At 41.4% G+C, this 18,465-nt stretch overlaps 2 protein-coding genes and 1 long non-coding RNA gene across 13 annotated transcripts in view; 2 read left to right on the top strand and 1 right to left on the bottom strand.

The window, feature by feature from the left end:
• KIF27 (kinesin family member 27) overlaps positions 1-3,563 on the top strand; it is an 81,184-nt gene extending 77,621 nt beyond the window's left edge. For 3 of the 4 annotated variants that reach the window (XM_054689534.1, XM_037494912.2, XM_054689533.1), the window contains exon 18: positions 8-3,562. In XM_054689534.1, coding sequence (XP_054545509.1) covers positions 8-492 — 485 coding nt within the window. In that variant the 3' untranslated portion in view covers positions 493-3,562. Of the gene's footprint in view, positions 1-7 lie in introns of all 4 variants that reach the window. The other variant, XM_054689535.1, reaches the window with a different exon arrangement.
• Positions 1-14,339, bottom strand: part of LOC119232721 (uncharacterized) — a 34,666-nt gene extending 20,327 nt beyond the window's left edge. Inside the window, exons 1-3 of one of the 7 annotated variants that reach the window (XR_008549713.1) lie at positions 14,325-14,339; positions 12,462-13,942; positions 11,933-12,045 (exon numbers count right to left, since the gene is read on the bottom strand). This is a non-coding gene — a long non-coding RNA (uncharacterized LOC119232721). Of the gene's footprint in view, positions 1-11,932; positions 12,046-12,461; positions 14,156-14,324 lie in introns of those variants that run through there. The other 6 variants (XR_005122185.2, XR_008549716.1, XR_005122184.2 and 3 more) reach the window with 6 other exon arrangements.
• GKAP1 (G kinase anchoring protein 1) overlaps positions 14,298-18,465 on the top strand; it is a 62,880-nt gene continuing 58,712 nt past the window's right edge. The window contains exons 1-2 of one of the 2 annotated variants that reach the window (XM_054689537.1): positions 14,298-14,311; positions 15,202-15,335. The gene's annotated coding sequence lies outside the window, so the exon portion shown is untranslated. Of the gene's footprint in view, positions 14,312-14,607; positions 14,758-15,201; positions 15,336-18,465 lie in introns of those variants that run through there. The other variant, XM_037494910.1, reaches the window with a different exon arrangement.

The following is an 18,465-nucleotide window of genomic DNA, read 5'->3' as shown; positions in this document are numbered from 1 at the left end:
TTTTTAGATCATGATGCTGGAGATGGAGTCTTGAACATAGAAGAAGCAGGCCTGGTTTCAGAAGAATTAAAATGGGCATCCAGAACTGGAAGTATGAAGTTAAATGGAAAGGAGAGAGAATTAGACTGTTCAGCAAGCTGCTTAAGAACACAACCAAATCCTCAGAAACTCTGTGAAGATGGACCAGAAATATCTCCAGTTGATAGCTCTTTAGCACCCACTAGTGGGCATTTGTTAAGCAATGAGGATAAAACAGAAATAGATGAAAATCAATTCATAAAATCTCACAGTCAACCCTCAGTCCAAATTCAGCCAGTGGGAAATGTGGGACAGCTTCATGGTGTCACACCTGTAAAGGTGTGTCGTAAAGAATTACGTCAGATTTCTGCCTTGGAACTATCATTACGACGCTCCAGTCTTGGAGTTGGGGTTGGATCTGTGACTGCTGATTCCATTGACGTAGCCAGGAAACTGAGTGATTTGAAAACTTAAGTGTTTAATTATAGAATATTTAATTAAGTAGATGTATAAAAAGGTTCCTTTTTCTAACTTTTAAAGCTTAAGCTTACTAGCTTTTCTCTCAAGAGAAAGGAAGAAGGGGAAGAAGGACTGCCTAAATCCTTTTGTATACTATAGATATGTACACCTCTTATAGTATGTTTGGGGAGTTTTAATTTTTTTGTCCATAATAACTAAAGAAACATATTTTCCAGTACTGTTAAGTAGTGGAACTTTTAAATGTTTCTACATAAAAATTTGCTTGGATTTTTTTTTCCAGGCATATTTGAGAATAGAACTAAGTAGAATTATAAATTAAAATACCCACCAAATGTATATTATTATATAGTGAAAATGTATATTACAAAATATGTTATAATAATTATAATATTTTATATGTTCATATTGTTTTTTCTTAGAAGTACAGTTGGTTCTTGAACAACCTGGGTTTAAATTACAAGGCTCCACTAATAATGTGGATTTTTTTTCTATCAGCAGTTTCCACATTCATGGATTCAACCAACTACCGACGTCAGTAGGTTGAATCTCTTTATGTGAAACCCATGTATATGGAGGGCCAACTATAAATTATATGCCTCTTTTCAACTGCATGGGGGTTGGTTCCCCAAACCCCTAAATTGTTTAGGAGTAAACTGTGTATATTTATTTTTGTTAAATATTACTCGTATCAGAGGGATAGTAACCTGCTTCATGTGTTTTGGAGTCTGGGCTCCAAGATTCAGTCTGGGCTAAAGAAACTGGCTAAGTTGGGGTATGGATTAGGATAATTTATGGTCAGTCTTAATTTTGTAAACATGATCTTTCTTTTTTGGATTTTTTTTATTTAGTATTTTCATTAAATTATATTAAATATGAAATTATAGCTTAATTATAAAACCATAATATTATTTATTTAGAAAATATTAGAAGTTTGCTATTATTATGGGATATAAGTTTTCATATCTCTCCTGCCCTATCCCAATGTCCTTTCTCATTATGCTACTAAATTGGGATAAATGGATGCAATTTCATGTAACAGGGAAACAACGATAGAATAACACTAAAGCATTCTAACATTTCAAGGAAAAGATACCTGGTCATGTGGCACATGATTCTATAATGTGAAGTCAAACCAGAGGATCTTTAGCTAATAGTCTAATGGACTTAATCTGAGATTTTTTTTCTCTACAAACTGCTCAGTGACCCCTTGAAAACAGGGAGACCATATTGTATCAAGACAGTAAATAGATAAATGAAAACATTTCTTGAATATATTTTTGGTCTGCATCTTCCATATTATAAACTTCAGTTTGGGGCCTCCCCGGTTGAGCGCTGGGTTGCGAAGCTGCCCGCGGCCTCTGCGGCGCCGGTTCGATCCCCGGCTGCTCCCCAGCCACCAGAGGAGGGTCCCACATGGCGCGCAGACCTCTCCTGCCGCCTGCTGCTCCCCTCAGCTGTGTACTTCGGTCCTTCTGCCTGCTCTGCTCCCCGCTCTGGCTCTGGTGGATTCTCTCACCCTCCCAACCTTCTGGCTGTACCCAGTGCATGTATAAACAAACAAACAAACAAACAAATAAATAAATAAATAAATAAATAAAACACTTCAGTTTGGAATTAAGTAAACATTGATTTACAAATACAACCTGTACTTTATGATACTGTTCAATTACAGCAAATATCCCAGTGTAATGACCAGTTATTATTTTTTTTACTTGAACAAAATTTTACTTGTAAAATAAAGTTGAGTTTCTTTAATGAATGTTTGGAAGGTACAGTAGCAAAACCACCCTCACTTATGGGTATCTCCTCAATTAGAGTCACCCACTCTCTTGCTAAGTCCTTTTATTAAATCTAATATGCCACTGATTTTTTTCTTTTGTCCTTTTCTCTGTTATAGTGGATCATGACCACCTTATCTAAGATCTAAACTGATTCTGTACTCAAAGACTAAAGGTTTTCTTTTTCTAGTTTCTAGCACTAAAGGAATAAGTTTCCATAGTCCCATTGCTAAAAACCAGCGCCCCCAGGAAAAGAGCCATGGTTTCTCTCTCTCTTAAGCATGGTACTAAGATTCCTTTAAATTTTGACTGGGGTAGACTTCTGTGGATTTACCTGGGAACTGAACCACAACTTAAAACATTGGCCCAATGAGAAACTGCTTCAGGCAACTAATTTACAAACAAACTTGGAAATGTTAACGGGTAAGATTTTAAGTCAGATTCCAGTTTTAAGCTAATAGTCTCTTCTTTTGGCCTTTGTTTAATGATACCTACTTAATATATTAATGTATATGTATAATGGCAAAAGAGCTGTGCTTTCAAAGCACAACAATCATTTACTTATTAACAAGTGAGTATTTATAATGAAGATCCTAATTACATAATAAATTCCTTATCCTAGTAAATAATAATTTAGAAATAATTCATGTAATAATGTATTCTGACACTGGAATCCTGCTTGGCCAAGAAATTGACACACAATTGTTTACCTGTGGAAACGGAAACAATTTCTAAAAGCAAGAAAACTTTTATCAAACAAATGATAAGATTTGATGATACAAATTTGAACTGACTTCTAAATTACAAATATGCATTTTCCCCCTTTTGATTAAACACATATCTTTTATATGCTATGATAGATTTCACATACACACAAATAATGTCCTGAATATATATTCTGGAAATGAATTTATTGTCATTCTAGTGTAGTCATTGCCCTCACAAAGGAGAGAAAAAATAAGGTACCTCCCCCAAGGCAAGTAAAATAATTCTTTTACCTCTACTAATACCAAATTTTCCTCTGTTTCACATGTTTTCCTTAGTTTAAACATTTTGCCATTGTATTTGCCTTTTTACATGTGTATAAAATAAGTGTGAAGGTTTTGGGAGCTTCATTTTTTTTCTCCACATTTAACAAAGTATTTGAAATAGAAACATTTGCCCAGTAAAGTACTAGTTCCTTCCCTAATTCCAGAGTGTTAGAGATGACAGAGTTGGAGAAATCTTAAGTATGGGAATGATGAGTGACAAGAACATCAATAAAGATGATTTTATGTTTGTTATGCTAATTTTTTTGTCTCTCAGTTCTTCATATATTCATTAGGCTCAAAAGAGTCAACAACAATACATATGCTCCTCAATAATGTGTGCTTTATTGCCACTAGCCATTGTCCTGTTTGTATTACTGTAGGCCAGTAAAGTGATAAATCCTTATTTAACAGTGGCTGTGTTAGATGGAAGGGTGAAAAGGTCTTCACTAAATCTTAGAATGAGTTGTAACAGAGTCCGATCCTTAATGGGAGTTTGGTCGTATAGTCAACACAAATTTCATGCATAAATTACAATTCTGACATATTTTGCTCTTTGATTTTGTGACTTTTAAAACACTGGTATATCAATATTTGAAAGCTCAGTGTCCACTCCTGTCCACAATTCTCAACATCACTAGAATTTAAAAAAATATTGTGTGTATTATAACAGACTACAGGCTGCCTTCATGAGTACTAAAAATACCTTCTACATTTATATTTTTAAATTCGGGGAGAAAAGGTGGGAAAGGGATCCTTCTGCAACAAATATCTCAGATGCATTGTGTAGGTGTTATTTTTAGCTCATAGAAGCAGTAGTATTTGAAGAGTGGGGTAGTGGAAGCATCTGCTAATGGGGAGGGATATTTTATCACTGTCATTATTTACCTTGATGCTAATTGATTTTCACAGGGTTTGTCTTTAAATTCTCTACAAACAATGCACCCCTCACTGCTTGCATCAGGGGTGACTGCTTCCATTCCATGTTTTTAGGATGTAGTGCATACCTGGCACCAAATGCTGAAATAGTGTTTGATTTCTATAATAGCTTCAGGTTGACCCCAACCATACCCCAACATGGAATTAATTAGAATAAGAGAAATTATAAAAAGAAAGCTCAGTAAAACTTGCCATTTCCTAGGAATTTTCATAGTGAATCAACAGAATCGCCACTATTTGAAATGCTAGCAGTATAATTAAACTGAAGCCAAATATACCAACAGACTTAGGTATTAAGTTCCACTGGTTAATTACTACAAACAGCACTACTGCGCTACCTCTACAGTACTTTAAAAAGAGAAAAATACTACAGTATCAGAGACTGTTATAGTGAGCAAGAATCCTTACATTCCCAAGGAATAAAACCATTCACATCAGAAGAGTAAAAAGCTACATATTTTTAAAAACATTAAAAAAACAAGAACATACTGGGCCTCCCTGGTGGCACAAGGGGTTCAGACGCAACCTATGAAGCTATTCACAACCTCTGCAACACGAGTTCGATCCCTGGCCATGTTGCTAACTCACATGGCACAGCAGACCTCTCCTGACTTGCCCACTGCTCCCCTCAGCAGTGTACTTCAGTCAATCTGCCTGTTCTGTTCCCCACTCTGTCACTGGTGAATCTTCTCACCCTCTACACCTCTGGCCTGTACCCCAGTTCTTGTATGCATAAATAAATAAATCTTTAAAAAAAAAAAGAACATACTTAGGACTTCAAAATTTTAAAACTCAAGTTAACGTGTAACTCAAGTAGAGTGAGAGATGTGTTATGTTTTTAAGCTGATTACAGTATATACAAAGTAAGCTATTTTCCAAACCTGAAGTGTAAATATTGTTAGAATTTATTTAAGTGGAGTGGTTTAATTATTTTTAAAAAAAGATTTATTTTATCATGCATACAAAAACTGGAGTAAGGCCAGAGGTGTGGTGGGTGAGAGGATTCACCAGAGACAGAGTGGGGAACAGAACAAGCAGACTGACCGAAATACACTGCTGAGGGGAGTATCAGGTGAGTCAGGAGAGGTCTGCTGTGCCATGTGGGTCGCTCCCTGGCAAGCCGGGGATCTAACTCATGCAGCAGTGGCTGCAGATAGCTTCATAGGTTGTGTCTTAACTCCTTGCACCACCAGGGAGGCCCGGGTCTTACTTTTAAAAGATTCACTTCTTGGACCCTATTCCATCTTCCCCAATTACCAACAATAATTTATAGGCAAATTATAGCTTACTTACCCCTCCCTTACAAGCTTCCAGGATTCAAATAATTGATAAGAATAAGATAAAAAGAAGTTTATTTTAAAGCATTCCATACACCAGCAAAGAATATATTTATAATTATTTTATAAATATGATCTTTTATAAAATTTTTTTGGCAACAACACTGAAATTTAACTTCAATTTTTGGCTCTCTAAACCCTAAAGAATACTCCTAGTTATATACTGAATTTGTCATTTGAAAATAAACACCCCAGTTTTTATACTGGTTCTTTTCCTATGGTTACTATTAATTCAAGATTGTATGAAAAGAAGCCTAAAATTTGAATGGAAATTGTGGAGCCATTCAATATAGAATTATAAGAAACAGCAGTTTTGGATAAATTCCAGCAGCCATAACATAACCAAAGAAAATATTAGAAACTTAAATAATTTTACCATTAAAAAACTATGAATAGTAAGTATGTCAAAACATTTGCTTGTAGGACAAACAGCATTTATGTTTTATAAAATGATAAGCAACAATTTTGCTTAAATTTTCTCTGCAAAATATGCCTGAGTTTTTCTATTGAAAAATCCATGGATAGATGATTTCCATTCGTGACTACACATCAGCAGCTATTGGCTTGCCTTGTGAGGCTGAATTGATATTACTCACTTTTATTTGTGACCTGAAATGAGATTTCACTATCCACCATTAAAAGGAGTGATAAATTAATCTGAACTTTACTAGTTTGTAATTTTGATAATTTTTAAGCGTTAAAATTGTTAGTCTTGTTGCTTTGTAGCATGATTTTTTTTTTCTAGATGGGAAAAGCAGAAACAGAAAAGTATTTTTTTTTTTTTTTATAGAGGCATGTTTTATTTATTTATTTTATTTGTTTGTTTTTGTTTATACATGCACTGGGTACAGTCAGAAGCGCGGGAGGGTGAGAGAATTCACCAGAGTCAGAGTGGAGAGCAGAGCAGGCAGAAGGACCGAAGTACACTGCTGAGGGGAGCAGCGGGCGGCAGGAGAGGTCTGCGCGCCAAGTGGGACCCTCCTCCAGTGGCCGGGGAGCAGCCGGGGATCGAACCGGCGCCTCAGAGGCCGCGGGCAGCTTCGCAACCCAGCGCTCAACCGCTGCGCCACCGGGGAGGCCCCAGAAAAGTATTTTTATACTAAGGAACAAAACACCTTTTGAAATTCCCATCATCTGGGGGTTGAATAGCACTCAGTTGTTCCATTGGAAGCAAATGGAAACTAATCCTGTTTCACTGGACATTTTCCTAGTTAGGTACCAGATGCCACTGGTTATAAGCTACTACCAGAATGACCCAAGTTGCAACCTTATTAATGGTGTACGTCAAATAACGATATCGTCTAAAACATGAAACAATCTTCTATTTAAAAAAGCAATTTGTATGTTGTTTCTTTATGTTTAAAACCAAAATCATGTTGGGCCTCCCTGGTGGCATAAGGGGTTAAGCACCACACTATGAAGCAATCCACAGCCTCTGCAGCACGAGTTCAATCCCCGGCTGGCCAGAGAGAAACTTACAAGGCGAAGCAGACCTCTCCTGTTTTGCAAAACAGACTTCTCCTGTCTTGCCCTCAGCAGTGTCTTTCAGTCAGTCTGCCTGTTCTGTTCCCCACTCTGTCTCTGGTGAATCCTCTTACCTGCCCCCTCATCTCTGGCCTGTACCCTGGCTCTTGCATGCATAAATAAATAAATCTTAAAAAAAAATAACCACCAAAATCTTCCTTTTCAAATCCAACTCAAAGTAACTATTTAATAAATTGGAAAGGAAACTGCTATTTTTACTATAGGGTGACTCATCTGTTGCTTTATCAATACATGAAAGCACTTTGAAAGCTAAAGCATCATACATGTTTATGATGAATTATCAGGTTTTCAATAGAGTTGGTTGTCAAAATGGGATAACTTTTCAACACAAATGTGGTTATTTTTATATTTATATACATAATGGTGATTATATGTATAATATATATATAATATGGATGTATATAATGTTGCTTGTGTCTATAATAAAATTATCAGAGTTGGGCCTCCCTGGTGGCACAGCTGTTGAGCGCTGGGTTGCGAAGCTGCCCGCAGCCTCTCCATCCCCGGTTCATTCCCCAGCCGCTGGGTGAGGGTCCCGCATGGCGCGCAGACCTCTCCTGTCGCCTGCTGCTCCCCTCAGCAGTGTACTTCGTCAGTCTGCCTGCTCTGCTCTCCGCTCTGACTCTGGTGAATTCTCTCACCCTCCCATGCTTCTGACTATACCCAGTGCTTGTATAAATAAATAAATAAATCTTTAAAAAAATCAGAAAACTTTAAAAAAAATTATCAGAGTTTTAGATATATATGTTAGCAGCAATAGAAATAATAGTATTCTTTGGAAAATTTAATGTGGGTTCTATTCTCAAAAATACTTTAGGGCCTCCCCGGTGGCGCAGCGGTTGAGAACTGGGTTGCGAAGCTGCCCGCAGCCTATGCAGCGCCGGTTCGATCCCCGGCTGCTCCCCGGCCACCAGAGGAGGGTCCCACATGGCGCGCAGACCTCTCCTGCCGCCCGCTGCTCCCCTCAGCAGTGTACTTCGGTCCTTCTGCCTGCTCTGCTCCCCGCTCTGGCTCTGGTGAATTCTCTCACCCTCCCGCGCTTCTGACTGTACCCAGTGCTTGTATAAATAAATACAATAAATAAATAAATCTTTAAAAAAAAAAATACTTTAAAGACTTGGCTGAGTATTTTTATAGGTTTAAAAAGTGCTTCATAGCTATGTGATTTATGGTTGAAATAATATGGCTTTAGGTTTTTAATTACCAGTATTTGACTATTTCTTATTTAGCAAGTTATGTGACTTACTGGTAACATCTGGCTAGAAAATGACTTTTCCTAAAACTGAGAATCGTTTTTATTTGGTAATCACAAAAATATCTTAAACTGTAAAATAATTAATTTTTGGTATATGTATATAGGTATGATATCAAATTAACAGCAATCAGTATTCAGCATTTGATACTCTCAGCTACTACATACAAGCAGCATATTAGAATTAAATCTGACATTGCCATGGTGGTCTCTCCTTTATGAGCATTCTGAGGGAATTTTGTTCCCCTTAGTGTGCAAGTATCTGCCAATGTTAAGGATAATTTGTCTCTATTAGGTCAAAGCACCCATGACCTGAGCAACCAAGTAGCTGAAGAGAAACCAAGACTTTAAGGGAAATGGAACCTACAATCAGTAGTATTCTAGCTGATTGTGAACAAATGGGAGAGGAAGAATAGTAACATACACTTTCTTGGTAGAGTTACCTTCAGCAATACTGAGGTCTTAGGTTTACTACAAAGTTCACTGTCACGCCAGAAGGGAACTTCCCTTCACTTTCATTGGGGAATTCTGTTTCCTGCTTTCTTGGAATTCCTGTTTACTAGGTCCCATGTGTGCCTCTTTTGTGGTTTACCTCTTTATTTTCATAGGGTACCTCCCTCTAGTAGCTTCCTGGGTATATAGTAGTTAACATTTTTTTTAAAGATTTATTTATTTATACAAGAACTGGGGTACAGACCAAGAGCACGGGGGGGGGGGGGGGGGCGGGAGGATGGTGAAAGGATTCACCAGAGACAAAGAGGGGAGCAGAACAGGCAGACTGACTGAAATACACTGCTGAGGGGAGCGTGGGCTAGTCAGGAGAGGTTTGCTTCGCCATGTGGGCAGCTCCCTGGCCGGCTGGGGAATCGAACTTGTGCAGCAGAGGTTGTGGATTGGAGGGATCAAACTCATGTTGCAGAGGTTGCAGATTACTTCATAGTGTGGTACTTAACCCCTTGCGCCATGAGGGAGGTCCTAATTCTGCTTTTCTGTGGAGTGAGTTGTTCTTTTCTTAGTACTGCCTCATGTCCAGAGTTGCTCTGAGCCAACCTCTCCAGAAAGTGAACCTACCTTCTGCTGAATAAGGCATCAAGGGGTGGAATAGGAATTAGAGGGATGGATGCCACTTCTAGTTATGAAATTTTCATAATGAAGTCTGGTTTTCAGTCCCACTTTGCCTCTGCTGTCAGCTGTATGGCAGCTCTAGTTTCAGAACCTTTCCAGTGACTTCTCACTGGTTCTTCCCCTCTCAAAATCTTAAGATAAGTCAGTTATCACTCATCTATCTGCTTTCTATGTGCCTAAGTTTTGCTAACATCCTTTTTTGGCAGGGAACACTTTTCCCATTTGCTTTGTATTTATGGGTTTATACCACTTACATTTATTCACTGTCTTTTTAGTGAGGTCTCTGGAGTGGGTGGAGAAAAACAAGTTTGTTTGATGCACCATATTTAACCAAAAGTTTCCTTACCACTAAGTCTTAACATGTATTGATATAATGAATCTATTTTCTAAATAGGAAAAATCCAAGTAGGGCAATTCCACAAGAATTAAACATAAGTAAAGTAATAGAATAACTATATCAATATTTTATAGAATGCTTATATGTGCTAAGTAATTGTTTAAAGTGCTCGCATGTATTATATATATATTACATGTGTTACCCTCCCTATTACCCCACGAGGTGGTTGTTTTATGAATCACTCCCATGAGAGAAGTGATTCACCCCCAGAAGTCTCAAACTGGAGCCCCTATGCTTTACAAAATGGTACCTCATTTTCTAAGTTACAGGTGATCTTTTTTTCAATTTGTCAAATCTCCAATGAATACTTATTTGTTGTTAACTTAAGTTATACCTAAAGTTTTTCATGTAGATTTTGAATATTTATGGCACTTTATTTAATATGGCAAATCTGCCATCACTTTTGAGGTATCTATTTGAGGATACATGATGGAAGTAGAACAGAGTAGTCTATGACACATTTTAAATCATAGTCATTTAAGGGGGCCTGGCATGTATTCGTTTTACAATACAGGGTGGTGGACATTTCCTCTTGAAGAGTGCAGTTACCATTAATAATTTGAGAGGTCAAGAGAAACAATTTGAAATCTCACTTTAAACACATATAACTTAAAAACTTAAGTATTAAACTCCATTATGCTTAAATAATCACAAAAGTGCCTCTTTAAAGGAAACATGATATCTAGAAGATTTTCACATTTTAAATCACTGATGACCTTGAACATCCTAAGAAAATTCAACTCCACATTATTTGACAGCTCACCATTACTCTCTAAGGTTATGCATCTGTTACTATCATTTCTATGGATAATTCTTTGTGAGATAAATATATATATATGATTAGACAAATATAAAGTATGTTGTATAGTATAGCTGAGAGAAGTGAATACACACACACACAAAAACGTGTACATAAATGTTCACAGCAGCTTCATTTACAATAACCAAAAAGTAGAAACACCCAGTGTCCACCAGTTGATACATGGATAAACAAAATGTAATCAATTCACACAATAACAAAAGCAAAGTTTACTGCCTCTCAATTCCTTGACCAGCTTTTTTCAAACAATGAGATAATCTTGAGCCTTCTACCATCCCAGCTACCTCCTCCCATGATCATTCCTGACACCTTGATATTGCTGACAGCCACAGCTCCAGTTTTTTCTTTCTTAAAGAACTTTTTAAATTTTTATTTATCTTATTTTAAGATTTTATTTATTTTCACATAGAAGAACTGGGGTGGAGGCCAGAGGTGTGGGGGGAGGTGAGTGGATTCACCAGAGACAGAGTGGGGAGCAGAAAAGGCAGATCTACAGAAATACACTGCAAAGGGGAGCAGCAGGAGAGACAGGAGAAGTCTGCTGCACCATATGTGGGTTAGTTCCATGGCTAGGGACTGGACTCAGTCCTTAGTGGTGATGGTGACAGTATTGAGACTTAACCCCTAAGCCACCACAGAGGCCCCACTTCTAATTTTAATTTCAAGCCTCCTCCTCTCTAACCCATCTCTTATCTTTTCAGATTATTCCCTATAGTACCAAAAATTCAACAATTCTTCAACCTGATTGGAAACACCAATCTATTCACTCTACTATTTTTTTCACCATTCCCCACCCTTTATTGCCACATCTGATGTTATGTATTCTTTGCTTCTCCCTCAACTGCTTTACCCATCTTTCCCTATATTTGCCTGACCAAACCTCATCCCTGGTTAATTCAAAAGTGCCTACTCAGTGCCTGCACATGAGCAACTGAACATGAATGGAGAAAAATGTATAATTATATTGACTGGTCTCATTGTAAGTTCATGACCACTCACTCAGGTGAGCTCTTAGTAGTGCCAGGAAACATTACAATGCTTCTCTAGTCCATTCCCCCTCCCACACTCAGACTATTTCACTTCTTTTTTCTCCACACCCAATCTTTCCCCCTTATTTCAATTAACTGCTCTATTAATGTAAGTAGATTAAACTGCTATAACAAATACACCCCAAAATGTTATGACTCCACTCAACAGAAATTATGTAGCTCACATCATAATCAGGAGTGGGTGTTCCAGGTCAGTGGGCAGCTCTCCTTTATCTATGTACCTTTGTTCATGTGGCACTGTCAACCCCGGGGACTTGTGGTCGTCTGCATAGTCCAGCTGGCAGAAAGGAAAAATATGTTAAGGAGGAACAGTGGTCTGGGCAGTGGCAGACATCATTTTCTGCTCATATTCCACAAGCAACAATTGAACACTAGACCACTTCTAACCAAAAGAGAGGCTGAGAAAAAAATCTGTGTGTCTAGGAAGAAGGGGAGGATAACTGTGATGGACAATTAGTAGTCTGCCAATTAGTTATCTGACAAAATATTGAATAGAAGCAACTGGAAAAGAACTTCTACTATGGCCTGCTGTCAAGTCGTAAGCGTACTGCAATATCTCCCATATACATGGGAGCAGGGGTAGATTATATTTCTAGGCAATCTCCAGTCATATCGGGACAGTTGCCAAGTTTTCGAGTAGAATAACATGATATTCTAATGACCACACTACCTAATCACAAAATTCAAACATACCTTCTTTCCTTGTGTCTCTTAACCTCTATGGCTTGAGATATTGTTGATCAACATCCCCTTCCTGCCCCTGCCTTGTTGAAACTCCAATGTATCTTGTTTTGATGATTCTGTATTACTTTCGTTCCCTTTCTTCCTCCTTTCTCTTTCTCTGCTAGCTTTTCTCATTTAGAGTAGATCCCCTTTGTTTTCTCTCATCTAGGTCAGAGCTCTCAAGCTTTTATATGATCCATTTCACGGTGTTCTTGTGAAGTGGAAGATACTGATTCAACTGGGAAGGAGGGTCTACTTTTCTAACAAACTCCCTGGTGACACCAGTACTCATGAGTCATTGACCATACTTCGTGTAGCAAGGTTCTAAAGAGTATGTTCTCCAAGATTCTGCCTTTTGTTTTCTTCTTTTCTCTCAGTGATATCACTACTAGGTTAGTAACTTCTCAATCTATTTTCTGGTTCAATCATATTTTCCATATATCAAAACCTTTTTGTTTAGCTTCCTAGTGTTCTACCTCTCACTGTCTTGACAATTTTCAAACTCATAAGATGTCCACATCTAAACAGACTTCTCAAAAAGCAGCTTTTACTAGCTGTTGTTTTCTCTTCTTGCTATAATTATCTAGAAACGCAAAACCTCTACTTTGATTTCTCTCCTCCTCCTTTAGACATTCATCTTCATTTATGTTCTCAGGCTATTCCCTTTCTTGTAACACCAATCAATCGCCAAATCTGTAATTCTGCTTCTACATCATCTTTCAACCGTGCTATTTTAATTCTTCCTGACCCAACTTTATCTAGACACTTCATTTCCTTTTACTTGACCTGTTATACGTCTACCTGGCAGTTTCCCCACCTCCACTCTCTGCATCCATTCACAAAAAACCCTTGTTTTCTATTCCAAAATTTTAAGCCAGAAAACTAAAAGTGCTGAATTAAATATAGATTCTTCCATTTGTCACCCCAGACACCCTCCTCCTTTGCCTATGCTACTTATCAACATGCTCTAGAATCTTACCATGTTTTTTTTTTTTTTTTCCCCCTGAGGACTTTCATCGATTCACCTTTGTATATGTTCTCCTGTTATCCCTTCTTGCTGTAAAACCTTCCACCCATCGTCTTCAAGGTCAATCCCAACGTGCCTTCTCTATGCTGTCTTTCTTTTCTTATCTCCCAGACAGATAGGAGCAACTCCTTGATCTTCAGCAGTACTCTGTATTTTCACACAGCACCTGCCATGGTTTGTCTTTCATCATAACTTTCATCATTGTCTTATTCCTTACTCTCTGAAGACTAGGAGGACATCTTCAACTCCCTCCAGTAACCCAGTAACAGTACACTTTTGGGGCGTGTGTGGCTCTATTATTAGTTGCATCTAAGGGATTTAGGTGGACACTGTGATGCCGAGGTAAGTAGCCCAAACTATGAAGTCAGTGCAGCGGATCCCGGCTCTGCCACCGATTGTGAGGTTTTGGGTTAGGTCACCCGGTCTGCAAAATGAGAATATTGCTCCCGGATGGGGAGTCAAGGGAGATAACGTGAAAGTGCTGTGATGGACAGAGACCTGAGCTCTACAGAGAAGCCTCGTTATTTTCCTTGCAGACATCTCTCAGCTGCAGCCTTGCTCTTCAAAGCTCGCTCTGCAGCATCGCCCCTACTTTACTAATCGGACGTCGGGACCCGAGTGTGGCTGGGCCCCCGGGCCACCAGGTTCCAGGGCTCTCTTCCCTTCCCGGGGTCCCGAAGCGCTCCCCGCCCCACGCAGGTGGAGCCGCCGCGTCGCGGGGAACGGCCGGGAGCCCTGTTCCCTCGGGAGGCCTCCCTCCTTCCAGCGCTCGGGGCCAGCCCTGCTCGGCCCGGTAACCCCCAGACCTCGGCGCCGCCGCCTACGTGAGACGTTTGGACCCTGCCCGGCCCCCGTAGCTCCCCTTCTCCAGCAGGTGGTTCTGGTCTTCTCCCCCTAGTCAGGGCGCTCACGTCACCGGCGAACCTCGACCCACGCGCCAGCGCCACCACCCCCCCGAGAAAATAAACAAACCCCCGCGCGCGGCGGGCGCGCCAGGCCCCTCCCCGCTCCGCCCGCGGCTCTCACGCCGCCCCTCGGCCGGGACTTCCCTCCGGCCCCCGGCCTGCCGCCGCGCTCCCCGCCCCTCCCGGCCGCCGCGCGACCCCCGCGGCGCGCGCCCGCCCCCGCCCCCCGCCCCTTGACCCGGCCCGGCCCAACGCCCAGTGCGGCCGCCCGGGAGCGGCTGCGGCGGCGCGGGGGAGGCGGGCGAGGAGGGCCGGCCGCGGCCGCCCAGGCCCGGTGAGTACGCGGAGGGCGGGCCCGCCGCTCGGGGGTCCGCCGCGGCGCCCCGAAGGCGGAGTGGCGCCCCGACCGTGCCCCTCCAGCAGCCCGGGGCGCGGCGGTTGGAGACTCTCTGGGCCGGAGGCGACGGGCCCCGCGGGCCGGAGCCGCGGGGCAGAGGGCGCGGGCGAGACGCTCCTCGGGCCGGGCCGCGGCCCGGACGCCCGGCGCTCGCTGCGGGGCTGAGGGGAGAGAGCCCCGCGCCCGCCCCAGGCCCCGGCGCCCGGGCCCCGCGGCGCCCCCTGACACCCGGAGAGGGCTGGGGGCTCCCGGGGGCGCCGGGCCGCCGGTGACAGGTGCCGCTGCCCCCTCTCCGCCGCGGGCTCCGCGCTGGGTCCCCGGGCGCCCGGCGCTCGGAAATTTCTGGAGCGTTGACCTGACTCGCGGTGTTCTTGCTTTCAGGTCTGGAAGCCGCTTCGCCGCCCGAGTTGGGTCTTGTCCGGCCCGGTTTCTTGCTCGGTGTACTTTGTGCGGATAAGTTTTGGAGATTCGGTTCCCAGCCTCTGGGTGAAATTCTGCTTTCATTCATGAACAAGGTAGCGTGAATTACTTTCTGACTAAAGTGCTCCTCCTCCGCCCCGCTCGCGCTCGGAAAGTAGACGGGGAAGGTTTTGGATTTTGGTGTGGTTTGCTCTGGGCTGAGGTTGTGGAGAACTCGCAGTCTTTGCGAATGTTTCGCAGCTCTCTCGCCTCTAGGGTAGGTATTGAACCGTGATGACAGGAAGGGCTTATTAAATTGTCTTTTCTCGCCAGCTTCTTTGGGATAGTTCTTTCTTACCTTAACCGGATTTTACAGTTGAGCAGGTGCTCAGGCTGGCGTTCATTAAAAGCACTCGTGAAGGATCGTCATGACTGAAAAGCCAGCGGGTTTTTTTTTTTTTTTTTGCCCTCCTCGTTCAGCCTTGTCTGCTTTCTGCAGAAAATGTGCTCGCGGTGGTAACCTGAATCATCAGTTTAATAAATTGGACTATAAGAGCAGTAGAGAAACTTTATACAAATTAAAATATTAAAAATCTTTGCTCTAAAGAAATCTCGATTTTTTTTTCCCTCAACAGGTTTATAGCACTATAGGTTGGTATTGATCAAGTCCTAACTAATGGAAGATACTGTTAATTGTCGTAAATGGTTACAATAAACTGTCTGTAGGATACCAATGTAATGGCTTCACTTTGTGGACTAAGAACAAGAACCTAGAAGTTAACCAAGAGAACACTGGGGCAAATGAAATACTTGTGCTTTATTAATGGGAGTAGCCTTTAGGCTCTCACTCAGTGCCTACTTTTATTTTCTGCTTCGATTTTTCAGGTTACAGAAATTAAGAGCTGCAGATTGGTGAGAGGGGGCAGTAGGTAACTATGGGGGAAAAAAAAGAAATTTAGGGCCTAGCTGTTAAGTTTATGTGGTTTGCAAGGAGCATGTTAAGAGCAAAGTTTTGGTATACTCTTGACACTTGTTGGCAGTGAACCTTATAAAAAGCCAGAGTGAAAGATATTGCATAGTTTATTTGAGGAATAGAACAAGAAATAATACAATTAAGACATTTTATCAGGTATTAAACCATTGACATTAGTGTCATTTTATTTTTTTGCTAAATTTGTTTTTTATTTTTAAGCATAAGTTACCTTTCAGTGAGGCCATACTAATTGACATCTACTTTGTGCTAATTTTTTTAAATCAGGTTAACTGATAGAGTTAATGAAAGATGGCTGTCATTCATTGTATAGAAATATATATTTGGTTGTTTCTGATTGAGAATTACATCCACATATCAGTCTGAAGTGCCCAATCAGTACCATCTTTCTTGACCCTAGAGAAGTCATAGTACAGAGAGATGAGGTCACAGTGGCGGAGGCTCTCAGAACCCTTTTGGGAGAGGAACTCAGGAGTAGCAGCCATTTAGAAATCTTACTGCCTGCAGTTTAAGCTATTCATTTAAAAAATGTTTAAGTGGGACTCCCCTGGTGGTGCAGCGGTTGTCCCTGGCCACTGGGCAAGGGTCCCACATGCGTGCAGACCTCTCCTGCTGCGCCTGCTGCTCCCCTCAGCAGTGTATTTTGTCAGTCTGCCTGTTCTGTTCCCCGCTCTGGTGAATTCTCTCACCATCCCACGCTTCTGACTGTATCCAGTGCTTGTATAAATAAATAATCTTAAAAAAAAAAAAAGTTTAAGCACCTGATGAATCATAATTCGTTCTAATCAGCATTTTTTTTTTAAAGATTTATTTATTTATTTATTTATTTATACAAGCACTGGGTACAGTCAGAAGTATGGGAGGGTGAGAGAATTCACCAGAGCCAGAGTGGGGAGCAGACCAGGCAGAAGGACCGAAGTACACTGCTGAGGGGAGCAGCGGGCGTGGCAGGAGAGGTCTGCACGCCATGCGGGACCCTCCTCCGGTGGCCAGGGAGCAGCCGGGGATCGGGATCGAACAGGCACTGCAGAGGCTGCCGGCAGCTTTGCAACCTAGCGCTCAACCGCTGCGCCACCGGGGAGGCCCCTAATCAGCATTTTAATACCAATTATGTTCCCCGAACAAAATTATTTCTGGTAGTGATTAGAGTGGCACTTACACTGAAACAACTTTGAACTGCTCATTGATCATTGTTAATTCACTTGTGTTATTGGAATTGGGAATTATTTATGGGGCATTTTGCATTTCTTTTTGCTTTCTTTCCTACTGTACTAAGTACGCAGCATAGATAACTATGTCCTTGGAGAATGTAAAGGCAACAACAAAAAGCAAAATTGAATAAATTTATCTTTCATGTGTCAGGTCCTGTTTTATATTTTAGGGATAGAAAGTACAGGCCCTTGTCTTTCAGGATGTTGAAATCAGGACTATAGGGGCATGCATATAGACATTAACAGTAAACATAATTTTAATGGGTGGCTATTCAATGATAAAGGTAAATATAAAATAGCAAAAAATATAATAATACAATGGAAGGAATGATTAATTTTGGGGAGCAGGTCAGAGAAAATGTGATAGAGATGCCAGCACCCTGTCAGCAGTTTGAGGATTGAATACAGGTTTTTTTGGGTAAAGATTTATTTATTTATGCATACAAGAACTGAGATACAGGCCAGAGGTGTGGGGAGGTGAGAGGATTCACCAGAGACATTGGGGAACAGAACAGGCAGATTGACTGAAATACACTGCTGAGGTGAGCAGCGGGAGAGTCAGGAGAGGTCTGCTGCGCTATGTGGGGAGCTCTCTGGCCAGGAATCAAACTCATGCTGCGGTGGCTGCGGATAGCTTTATAGGTTGTGTCTTCACCCCTTGTGCCACCAGGGAGGCCCTGAATACAGTTGTTGTTTTTTTTTAAGATTTTATTTATTTATGCAAGAACCGGGGTACAGGCCAGATGCGCGGAAGGGTGAGAGGATTCACCAGAGACAGAACGGGGAACAGAATAGGCAGACTGCTGAGGGGAGCAGCGGACGAGGCAGGAGAGGTCTGCTTTGCTGTGTGGGATTCTTGCTCAGCCGGCCAGGAATCGAACCTGTGCTGCAGAGGCTGTGGACAGCTTCACAGTGCCGCGCCACCAGGGAGGCCCCTGAATATAGTTTTTAAGTGGAAGAGATGAAGGGTATTTTAGGCAAAAGAAATCCATAAAGATATGAATAATTGAAGCTAAAGGTGTGTTCAGTAAATTTTAGGTAGAT

This window comes from Talpa occidentalis, unplaced genomic scaffold (genome assembly GCF_014898055.3).
Source record: "Talpa occidentalis isolate TD23 unplaced genomic scaffold, MPIMG_talOcc4v2.1 talOcc4.7, whole genome shotgun sequence".
Taxonomy (NCBI): Eukaryota; Metazoa; Chordata; class Mammalia; order Eulipotyphla; family Talpidae; genus Talpa; species Talpa occidentalis.
Note: the sequence above shows the minus strand (reverse complement) of the source record. Positions and strands in the feature narration are given on the sequence as shown.